Source organism: Trachymyrmex septentrionalis, unplaced genomic scaffold (assembly GCF_001594115.1).
Source record: "Trachymyrmex septentrionalis isolate Tsep2-gDNA-1 unplaced genomic scaffold, Tsep1.0 scaffold51, whole genome shotgun sequence".
NCBI lineage: Eukaryota > Metazoa > Arthropoda > Insecta > Hymenoptera > Formicidae > Trachymyrmex > Trachymyrmex septentrionalis.
The window spans coordinates 3,547,899-3,559,970 of record NW_017305683.1 but is presented as its reverse complement, the minus strand read 5'-3'; the positions used below and the strand labels follow the sequence as shown (position 1 = coordinate 3,559,970).

Genomic DNA, 12,072 nt, shown 5'->3' with positions numbered 1-12,072 from the left:
ACACACACACACACACACACACACACACACACACACACACACACACACACACACACACACGACTGAGAATGTAATAAAATAATCAACACACAGATGTAATGAGATATTCAATAGACAGTGTTATAAATATTTGAATGTAATATAATCTTTACAGCAAAATTAGGTTTCGTTTGATTTTATTCAATTGATGTTGTGTCAAACCTTGACATTTAAAACTAAAATTACTAGAAGAGCATTCAAACATACAATCTTTCGTCCGTGTAAGTATCGGAGACTCTTCGGCCATAGCAAAGTAACCACCATCTTCCGAGTCCCAGAATAATCGGTCTTGAATATCTTGCAGCTCTTCAGCAAACTCGACCCAATGCGGATTAAAGGTGGCCTCATACAAGTCGAGCAATCCTTTCACGAAGAACGCATAATCTTCATGGAAGCCAGGTATCGGGTCGCTCCTATAAATCGTCAGCATAGATCGCATATTGATTATAAAAAGTTTAAGATAATACTTACCTCTGTACAATTTTGTCGTCTCTCCTGCGGTAACAACTACGAAGTAATATGCGTTTATCTTTATTAAATAGATATTTTTCCACGAATGTGGCAGCTTCCGTTGCTGCTTCAACATACTCCTTGTTTTTTACAGCTATTCCAGCACGCGCAAGGCCACTTATCATAAGACCTTTAAATAGATCACAAAAAGTTAGATTTTACAGAAATGCAAACAAATCATGGTGATATTAACACACATATTACTCATTATAATTCATTACCATTCCATGATGTGACCATCTTATCGTCCAAACTAGGCCAGGGTCTATGTGATCTGTCTTCATATAAAGTAGTACAGGCTTCTTTAATATACTTTTGTGTCTCCTTTACACTAAGCTTAAAATGGTTAGCAGTATCTTCTATTCCCGACTGCATCGACAATACGTTTTTACCTGTAAGCTCGCCATGAGGATCCTATATTACAGAACAAAATTTATGCATTCATAAATTTTGTTTTATAAAATTATTTCTTGCTTTATAGTTTTAATTGCAAAACATACTTGTGGTCTTTCTACATTTCCTTCCTTCCGCACTGAGAAATGTCGGCAGATAAGGTCAAAATATGTAACATTGTCCTTACCAGGTACTTTCTTTTTTAAAAGAGCCTTAAGATTGTCATAGCTCCAAACATAAAATGCGCCCTCCCGTTTCGCTGGGGCATCAAATGTAGGTAGTGAATCCGCATCCACCGCACTGAAGAAACCGCCTTCCTGAATAACGCACATGTTGTAAATATTTTATATCTTTCCACATGTTTGTTACTCTGTACATATAATTATGATTTCAAAAAATCTAAGTGAAAAAAATCAAAAAATCTAAGAACAAAATCTTGTAAGTTAGAATCTCTCATAAGTATTGCACCTACATTCTATATAAGACTAAACAAATAAATGAAAAAGCAATGTAATACCATATGTGTCAGCATACGTAGAACATACGTTGCGATATCGTCTACAATATCAGAAAAGAAAGAATCTTTTGTAATAATGTACGCATCGGTGTAGCATTGTATAAGCTGAGCTTGATCGTAAAGCATTTTCTCGAAATGAGGAACTTTCCATCGAGCGTCTACAGTGTATCGATGAAATCCCTGAACGATAAAAATAATTTAAATTATTTAATTATTCCATTTGCGCGTTGTAATAGTAAAAACGAAGAAATTAGCCTTACTTTCCCCACGTGATCGTGAAGTCCGCCAAAAGACATTTTTCTCAAAGTATTCAGAGATGCATTTAAAGACATCTCAACCAACATAGTAGAGGTACTTAGAACATGCATACTGAGAAGAAAATTTAAGTTGGTCGGCTCGGGAAATTTTGGCGAGTTAGGATTCGTAGCAGATGAGCTACCAAATCCGCCGTATTCTTCATCGTATATATTCAACAAGACGTGAGCACATAAGAAAGCGCAATCAATCGCAGGAACTCCATCGTCCTGTGTCATAAAAATTAATGAATAAAATACAATGTTAAAATAATTTTAAATTCTATTTAAAACTATTTCAAATATTTACTTTTATGTCATGTCTGCTTGTGCTTAATTCCTTCAAACGATCTGATACAATAGCGGCGGATTTGACCATTTTGTCTCTTCCTTCTGTCCACTAGAATAAAAGAAAATATTATTTATAAACTTAATTTCGTCTTACAGAGTAAAACATAAACCAAAAATATTTATATCAGATGAAAATATCGTTCTATATACCTCCTTCACAATTCGTGTCAAGTATAATGTAAACATTGCACAGCTGAAGTATGTTCCGCCTGTTATTGGCATTAAATCTGGTGTAAGGAAAACATTCAATGGCCAACCGCCATGACCTCTTAATCTCTATCAAATATAAATATCTTCATTACCATATTGAGCAGAGTTAATATACAATTACAAGTAACAAATATATTTATAAAGTATATTATGCTTAATATATTGTATTTATTAACTATAATATATTATTACGCTTAGTATATTTATTAATCAATAAGTAATAAAATATGCATTTTGCTGTTTATTCTCAGATTTTGCATAATGCATAGCAATAAATTTGACACTTGCCTGAATAAACATCATGCACATCATATCGATATCGGGCCTCTCTTCTCTATCTACTTTAATATTTACATAATTCTCGTTCATGATTTTTGCAACTTCCTCGTTCTTAAATGATTCTTTCTCCATCACATGGCACCAGTGGCACGTAGAGTAGCCGATTGACACAAAAATTATCTTGTTTTCCTTTTTTGCTTTTTCCAGAGCTTCGTCGCTCCAAGAATACCAGTCTACAGGATTGGTTGCATGTTGCAATAAATACGGCGATCTTTCCAATCTCAAACGATTTTTCTTCACTTCAGGCTCGCTTTTGCTATCCTGTCGAGATGTTGATGCCATCTTGATGGATGAAAGGAAAGGCGCTTTACTGTTACTCAACCTATTAATTTTGTAAAACGTATTTCTCAATAATAATCTTTAAATTTTAGTTTTTATAAAATATTAGGTAACCTAAATATAATAATATATAATTGTATGCATGTGTATGTAATTACTTTTTCATTTTCCGTTCAATATTAGAAAGTGAAGCACTTTCAGTAAAATGAAAATTCTTATGATATCCGTGCGCTCCTGTACTGCACTGTTTCTTAGATAGCTCAGATACGCAGCGAACTGATAAAGAACTGCATCTTCCCGAAATCATAACACGCCTGACATGGAGAATACACGCAGCAAAGTTGATCCTATACATATATAAATATAAACAATCAAATAATTACTAAATAATAATTAAACCAAATAAATAGTATTATAATAATGTTGCTCATTTAACGGAACATCTTTCAAAGAAAAAAAAGAAGATTTATAGAAGTAAAAGTCAAAATCTATGCATTTTCACAAATAAAATTGGAAAATTTATATATAGAGGAAAGACCCCTATTACAAGATAGTCGCCTAATATGAGATAGCGGTTTTCTGTTAAACTAATAAACGTTATCTATTGGTTCCACCATGAATTTATTGCTTTTAGATTGAAAACTATTTAGTGGAAAATTCATTATTAGATCATGCCTGTAGTTATTATAAAAAAAGATTTTTGAATTTGGATGTCTTCAAGTTTCATTGACATGAGCCTTTAAACCTTGTTTATTATTTAATAAAGTAAATATTTGGCAATAAATTCTTCATGTAGTGATAGAATAAGATCGTACTAATAGAAAAATATGGGATATGTTGAATTGCTTAATTACAGCAGTCAGATCATTTGATGATCATTAAACCGTAAGGCGTGGAAAAATATGAGATACCCATTTCTAATATGAAATAACGTATGCTCCTACGTCATAGTAAAAATTGTTGCTAAAGCATAAATGTTATTGTACAATAATAAAAAGGACGATCGGAATGAACATCGAGTGCTTATTTCTGCGATGCTTGGTTCCAACTACCTGACGAGATCTGAGCATAATCCATCGCATTTTTCGCATACTGACTGTGTTTGTTTGTACTTTAGAAACATTGAATAAACTTTTTTCATTGCAATACTGATGTACTTTGCATTTTATTATCAATTTCGGGGCATCTCATATTAGGAGCAGAATTTTTTTACTTTGCAATTTGCTCGCTTTTTACATTTCTTTAATTTTCAAAAAAAAAAAAAAAGTAGAATTTGAATTAAATTTTACATAACATTATCTTAAAGCTTATTAAATTCCCTTCGAAATGACCTATTATTTTTTTTAATTCTGCTTTAATTAGGCTTCTAGCATTCACCTAAAATATACTATCTCATAATAGGAGTCTTTCCTCTACGTATACATAAATTATATACGTCTGAAATAAATAACTAAAGTTAAGCAATGCATTCTAAAGTATCTTACATAAAGAGTGGTCCACTTATTATCTATTATATAATATTTAAAGTAGAAAGCATATTAAATTCAAAGGGAAAATTGAATATATCACTAAAAGTGTATTAAAATAAAAAGATTCAATAAAAAGAGAGTATTTTACGAAATAATGTAGTTCGCAGACTGCGGCAAGCGTTAAAGAAGTCATTGTCAAAATTCGCGGGGCACCCGATATAAAAACGAAGTAGAAATGGCGTATCTACGTTCTGCGAGTGGATATTACGCGGCGGATCGATATTTGGCGAATATCACTCAGCTAAACGCGAATTCGTAAACGTCAATCCTTTCAGTGGCGATTAAATAAGAACGTGCATGCTCGCCAATAATACATTACGTACGGAGAACTCGCGAATGTCCGAGCCAGCGTAGACTCGTCGTCGAATTCCCCTCGTCGATTTATACTACCAGAGATGGCGCGTCGAGATTGGCAAATTAATTACTACGCACTTCACAATTCACAACACAACAATCATATACATACGTCAAAGCTCCACGATGCGCACGTAGTCACGTGATCAGAAGCACTATGACCCGCGGTGGACAAACTAGTCGAGCGAATTATATGTATGCTAATTATACGTATAGATAATGAATAAAATTGTGAAAGATATCTTTTCATCCCGTTAATGATAATAAAGAGAAATTATATGAATTCTTAATACACAATGATTTTCTAATCCTTCATTAAACACGACAGGTATCTGTGTTTAATTTACATCACTTTATATTATTTATTACATTATATAATTAATTACATATTGATAAATTAATTTTTCGATGTGTAGATCGCGTTTCTTCATTCTGGGTGATTTTATAATAATAATCTACTCTTGCACTATAAAAATATTATTGAATGTCAAGACTCTTAATACAATGTCAATATTTTAAATAAGACGCAATAGAAACATACAAATGCAGTGCCAATTTGGTCGACTTGCGTCATGAAGGACTGAGAAGGGGGGAATTATATTTCCTAAGTTCTATATTTATATAAGCTCAATATGTTCCCGATACCCTAAATATTTAAAAAATCACTTCAAGTACAAGATGTAAGAAAATAAAGCTGAAACTGAATGATCTTTTTTTTTTACCTGATATAACATTGACGTTTCAATCGGTATTATCCACATCTTGGAACAGTAATTACGTCTTGCGATCAACAAGTCAATAAGCACTAATAATTTAAAAGGCATATACTACTATATATTGCTGCAGCTGCCATGCACTATTTACGTTTCTGAAGAATCCGCAAACGTAAATCATTCAATAGAGTGAATCCCATTGCCCAGTAGTACCCGGTTGACAGTTGATACTATGACTGCGTACATAATGGAAGGGATAACATGGGAGTGTGCACAGTTTGCAAGCGTGAGGGGCTTCGTATAGTAAAAGGAACAGGAAACAGAAAACAGAGTACGGCTCTGCGCACAACAGAAGGAATAAGGACTGAGAAATAAAGAATAAATGATTTCAACCTATCAGAAACTGTTTCCGATATATTCGATTTCTGATAGGTTAAAATCGTTCATTTTTTATTCCTAATTATTTCTTCTATTGTGCGCAGGGCCTAAGAATTTCAACCAATCAGAAATTATGTATTGTGGAATACACACAGTTTCTGATAGGTTGATATTCTTAGGGGCTGCGCACAATGAAAGAAATAAGAAATAAAGAACAGGGAATAGAAAATAAGAATTTCAACCTATTAAAAATTGTGTATTCCACAATACATAATTTCTACGTACTAATAGTCTACGTATGTTAGATGAATCAGCTAATAAAACAGTATCTGTAAAAAAAAGTCAATATCAATGATATCTGCAATACGAATATTGAGCTTTTACAAATCTATAAAGTACTGCAAACTGAGTTACAAAATATTATATAAGAAAATGAAGTTTTAAAAGAAAGATTTGTTTACAGGATTGTGTGACACATATAAAATTCCTTACATTTAATATGTAATGCATTAACTTCTTGATCATGACGATTAATTTTGCATATATTTCCAATTGTATAAATTCTGTAAAATGTCTTATTTTAAAACCCAAGACACAATGTGAGGGAATAGCGATAGCGATAGGAATAACACGATTTCAATCTATCAAAAATCGGATATATCGGAATACAATTTCTGATAGATTCTTGAAATCGTATTATTTCTATCGCTATTCCTTCGCATTGTGTCTTGAGCTTAAGGCCCTGCGCACAATAGAAGAAATAAAGGATTAGGAATAAAGAATAAACGATTTTAACCTCTATCAGAAATTGGATATATTAGAATATACGTTCTTTCTGATAGGTTGAAATCGTTTATTCTTTATTTCTAATTCCTTATTCCTTCTATTGTGCGTAGAGCCTAAGAGATAAAAGTTTTTAATATTACTTCTGATCATGATATATATGCAACTTATATAGAATTTATTAACGATTATAGCTACTCAAAATTTTTAAAATAAATTGAATATGTATATATTTTTAATAACTGCGTTCAGCAGACTCAACAGTTAAGTGAGCGCTCGCTGCTATTGATGTATTCTTTCAGATCTAAAATGCTGATTGAATGATATAAAAAAAATACCCCAATCACAACAAGCACTCACTCAACTATTGAGTCCGCTGAATGCAGCCAATATTAAAGCGGTTTGATAATAATAAAATTTGTGACAAAATAATTGTGTTTAATTTTTGTAATCGTAAGAAACATAAAAGTTACAAACATTATAAAAAATATATATGTCATTAATCAAGAAAAACATAAAATATTTATTCAATATAAATTTTTAAGATATGTTACACAACATTATAAATTATTACATCTATAACAAGAAAAGAAAAATACTGATAATTCAATTACATAAAATGATCATCAATAATAACATAGAATAACTTTAAACAAATAAAATAAAAATAGAAGAAACTGCAAACAATCAAGAATATCACTGAGATCATTTGTTATTTTAAATTTAACATACAAAAATGTGATTTTACAAAATAACTATACTACTTAAATAAAATAATAGTTTTGTTTTAATCTCAAAAATAACTTTATCTTCAATCAATATTTTTCTGTTTGAACTTATCAGCTAATATTCCTTCCATAATCTTATTTTCAAAAACTGATGATATATTCTTATTCATTTTTTCTATAGCATTCAGAGTTATCGATAATTGTTTTACGCTCATTGATACAAATCAAGATATTAATTTATCCCTAACATAATGACAAGTGCTTAAAAGGAGATGTTTCAAAACAGTATGAAGATAAGATAAATGACTAAACTGTCATTTAGGGACTTGTCTAGGAATAATAATTTAGACTTGGCTTTCCATATAATTTTTTCTGTTCTTTCAAAAATATGAAACACTTCTTTACTATTATTTGTGCTCCAGGAGTATAATCTGAAATAACTACAAGCATATAAAGAGGATAATGTAAACGTCAAATCAGAATTATCTTGCAATTTCAGATAATATTTTCTTCACATTTAATGAAATTCCTTAATTTGAAAAAACATATCCACACATTTTATAAAATATTTATTGTATAGTCTCTGACATAGGCCCGCAATCATTTAATTTAGGGAAATCGCAATGTGTTTCTACAGTTTCTTCTTTTTCATTTAATTCAGTTAAAAGTACATTCAAAAGGAAAGATACTTCATCATATGTATAACTGGAGATAGGTATTGCGAGGTTTCCTACTATATACATCTGTCTTAGTCTGTATTTAAACTGAAGAGCTGTTTGCTTGAGACATCCTCTACATAGTGCATACTGTTTGAAAAACCACTTTCCAAACTATCTTGACTTGATCGGCCTAGAAAAAAAGAAACTATTTCTCGTTTAAAAGACGATCTTGTAACTGAATCATTAATTCCGTGATAAGTATTACATGAATCTGAGATGGTTTCTATAACCATATCCGACTTTCTTATTTTCGAAAACATGACATATTAATTTTAGAAATTCTATTGTATCATTATATTTTTCAGAGTTGTGAAAACTGAAAGCATGGTGAAAGTTTCTTTCAGTCATCATTATATCAAACCATTCTCTAATCAATTAAAAGGCTGTTGTTCCCATTTACGGAAATTCGTCACTTTTTTGGACTAGAAATGTTAACGCAGATACACACAGATATGATTTATAACTCTAGTAGAATTCACGACTTCCATTTTACAGAAATGGTTTGATCTAAATACTGTTTTGCTTAATTTAGACGCAAGTTTTTTTTAGTTCCATGCAATTTTGAGACTGATGTGAATGTAACCACTCAATATGATCCATATCAACAACATTACTACATTGAAAAAAAATATAGTCAATTTTAATAAATATTTAGTTAAATACTGTCAACTAAATATTTATTAAATATAAAAATATATTTATTTGATATAAGAAATGTTAATTTGATTTAATAATCCTTTTTTACTGAACAAATATTTACTGTAAATAAATGTTGGCAGTATTGGACTAAACATTTATCAAAATTGACTATATTTTTTTCTCAATGTAGGTAAATTATATAGTTCTACAACATTTTGTGGTAAGTAAATAAATTGATTTTCCATAGCCATTTCTTTCAAATTTTTAAAAACATGAACAGGATCTGAAATCAATTGTAACATAATTTCTGGATCGTAAAGATGTTATAGTATATACCATATCTGCCTTCAATTTTATAATATATACCATATCTGCCTTCGTAATTTTAAACCCAAATTTTGAGCAATCCTCTATTTCCCATATCACAAACTAAAACAATTATTTTTAAATCTTATGACATTTTTGAAGTATTTCTAAAATAACCTCTTTAATTGCATCATTTATTGAATAAGATGAAGTGGTAAGTTACATACTACTTTCAATGAAAACCAAGTCTAAACAATTGGAAAAGTGAAGCTTTACATGTCAATTTATTTGTATTGCCAGACAATGTCACATTTCCAATATGTGCTTTTGTACTTGTATCAAAATCGATCTGCTCTTTAATCGCCATTCCAAATACTAGTTCCAAATACCACAGATTTTCTATGTACGTAAAATATGAAGAATGATCAACTGCAGATATTTAAAAACATTTTCAAACATTCTGGGGTCCTATTCTTGAACAAATATTGCATACGAAAATAGTAATTTCATATACAATCACAGTCGAGAAACTATCATTTTCGTATGCGAAAATTATTCGTATGTACTCAAGAATAAGGCTACTGATTCAAATTTTGCTGTATTTTATTTCTTAAAGTTCTCAATGAAGGAAATGGAGCAACAAGTTTAATTATCTGATTATAACCATGCGATCCACATGCAAAATGTAAATTCAATCCTTTTTCGATTGTTACATCTAACCATTTGGAACCTTTTGTAGTACCATATACAATTGCTCTTTGTTGATCTTTATTAAGAACTGTATTGATTATTTCAGTATTTTCTTCGATATTTTTTTCTAAGTCGTTAACTTTATTTTTTAGGATATCTCTTTCCTTTTCAACCATTTTTAATTTTTCTTTTAGTATTTCATATTCTTCTGGACTAGGTAAATTCTCCATAGACAATATTTGGTTTGCAGTAAATTCTGATGATACACGTATGTCTAGATTATAATTTAATCTGTAATTTTCTTCTTCAGAGAATGTCTCCAATGTATTTATATCAATAGGTTCTTTCATTACAACACAATGTGCAGTATGGACATACTTCTTACGTGACCCAAACATAATAGATTTCCTTTTTTTGAAAAGTAAACAATAATTATGTTCTTGTAATTCATTTGAATACTGCTCTCTTTTGCAACTCTTATTTTTTTGCTTCTCAGAATTTTCTGTAGCAGTATACAAATGATCACTTCTTAATCCTGCCTTTTTGTAAGGAAGAAATTCAGTTGATTCATTACATCGCTGTTCTGGTTGAATTTCTGCAAGAGACTTCCCTTTCATAGGTTCTTCACATTTGCAAAATAAACTTGGTATGGTACCTTTCCTTATAATTTTTTTATTACCAATGCGGAATAATTCTGATGGATGGAAATGAACCTAAAAAATAAGAGGTACACGCGCGTTAGAGAAAAATATCTATCTACTATCACTAACGTAATATCAATGTTAGAATTTTTCACACAACTATATAATTATTACATACACTCGCATTATAACGAATTTAATATATTGATAATGAATGAAAAATTATAACATTAATGTTACTTTTGTTGATGTTTATTACATTGGTTTGTGGGAATTACATTATAAAACATTTATATGCACGCTTCGATACTGACTTCACACAGTACAGCTGATTTTGGAGGTTTCCAATCTGAAATCCCGACAGCATCAATCCATTTTTGTCTCAACTTTGGATCTCGAGCAAAGTTTATGCATCCATATCTTTCTTTATTAGAGTTGGTGCATCTGGGAGCACTACACCTGGCAGGCATTTTGTAATGTACACAAATCCTGATATCTGAAATGTAAAAATTCAATTTTATTTCATGTATATGTACAATAGAGGAAGGTATGACCATAATCGTGAGTAACGGCACAACTTCATCGCGATCTCGATATCTGATATACAGTTCACCATACATGATTTCTGATAGGTTGAAATTCTTATTCTCTGTTCTCTATTCTTTATTCCTTTTATTATGCGCAGGCACCGAGGCTCTCTAGCTGAAACCATGAAAGCTGCGTTCCAAAATTCAGTGACAGTGCTGAAAATCTATAGTTTACGTGATGTGTATTATACATTTTTTAGCACTGACAGTGAATCGTCTAAAAGCAAATATGTAATAAAATTTACACATATGGCAAAAATCTTATTTAGAATACATTCAGTTCTCAGGAGATTTGCAATTTAATTTTATTTTAATTCTGGCACTCATATATCATGCCGAGATTGCGATCTTCAAATTGAATGAGAAAAACAATATAAAGGATTTTAATACTATTAATAGTCATTCTTAACATGGTGAGTGCCTGAAATACCTTACGATTAAATCTAGGATTACCTTTCTGTGTTTGTCTCTAATAAAACACTTCTTGTCACAACTTCATCGTTGATTGGCCTAGTTTACATTGTGCACTTGATACAGATACTAACTAGTAACTTTCTATTGAATGATCTTAATTTCGATGATATGTTGAAACATATGCATGATATATGTATTTAATTAATCATTATGATGTTATCTAGATAATTTTACTGCTATTGGTGTATTCTTTTAGATTATCCAATCAGCATTTTAGATCTGAAAGAATACATCAATAGCAACGAGCGCTCACTCAACTGTTGAATCCGCTGAATGCGCCCTATTTGATCCGTGGCCTCTGTGCTCCAGTATGGTTTTTCTGACTTACAACCAATGTTTGATTTTATCTAGATAAAATTATCTAGATAACATCATAACGATTAATTAAATACATATATCATGCATATGTTTCAACATATCACCGAAATTAAGATCATTCGATAGAAAGTTATTAGTTAGTACCCGTATCAAGTGCACAATGTAAACTAGGCCAATCAACGATGGAGTGTTTGTGGCAAGAAGTGTTTTACCATTTTGATTCTCATCGCTTTTGTCGATCTATGTAGTACGTCATCTACGATCTAAACATCTACTACTGAT

General features: G+C 30.9%; 2 protein-coding genes across 6 annotated transcripts in view; both read right to left on the bottom strand.

Annotated features, from left to right (window-relative positions):
• LOC108751767 (spermatogenesis-associated protein 20) overlaps positions 1-5,777 on the bottom strand; it is a 6,702-nt gene extending 925 nt beyond the window's left edge. The window contains exons 1-11 of one of the 4 annotated variants that reach the window (XM_018492166.1): positions 5,679-5,777; positions 3,090-3,278; positions 2,602-2,974; positions 2,254-2,379; positions 2,063-2,152; positions 1,720-1,983; positions 1,460-1,639; positions 1,050-1,259; positions 771-963; positions 511-679; positions 247-452 (exon numbers count right to left, since the gene is read on the bottom strand). In XM_018492166.1, the coding sequence (XP_018347668.1) occupies positions 247-452; positions 511-679; positions 771-963; positions 1,050-1,259; positions 1,460-1,639; positions 1,720-1,983; positions 2,063-2,152; positions 2,254-2,379; positions 2,602-2,974; positions 3,090-3,238 (1,960 nt within the window). In that variant the 5' untranslated portion in view covers positions 3,239-3,278; positions 5,679-5,777. The other 3 variants (XM_018492163.1, XM_018492165.1, XM_018492167.1) reach the window with 3 other exon arrangements.
• A 3,483-nt stretch (positions 5,778-9,260) lies between these two features.
• Positions 9,261-11,040, bottom strand: LOC108751768. Of its 2 annotated transcripts, XM_018492169.1 has the most exons (3): positions 10,726-11,040; positions 10,426-10,483; positions 9,261-10,365 (listed from the first exon to the last, which is right to left on the bottom strand). In XM_018492169.1, the coding sequence occupies exons 1-3, from the start codon at positions 11,029-11,031 to the stop codon at positions 9,659-9,661; spliced, it is 1,071 nt and encodes a 356-aa protein (XP_018347671.1). In that variant the 5' UTR covers positions 11,032-11,040; the 3' UTR covers positions 9,261-9,658. The 2 variants fall into 2 exon arrangements, with proteins under 2 accessions (XP_018347671.1, XP_018347670.1); XM_018492168.1 differs by having other exon boundaries at positions 9,261-10,483.
• Between the last annotated feature and the right edge of the window lie 1,032 nt (positions 11,041-12,072).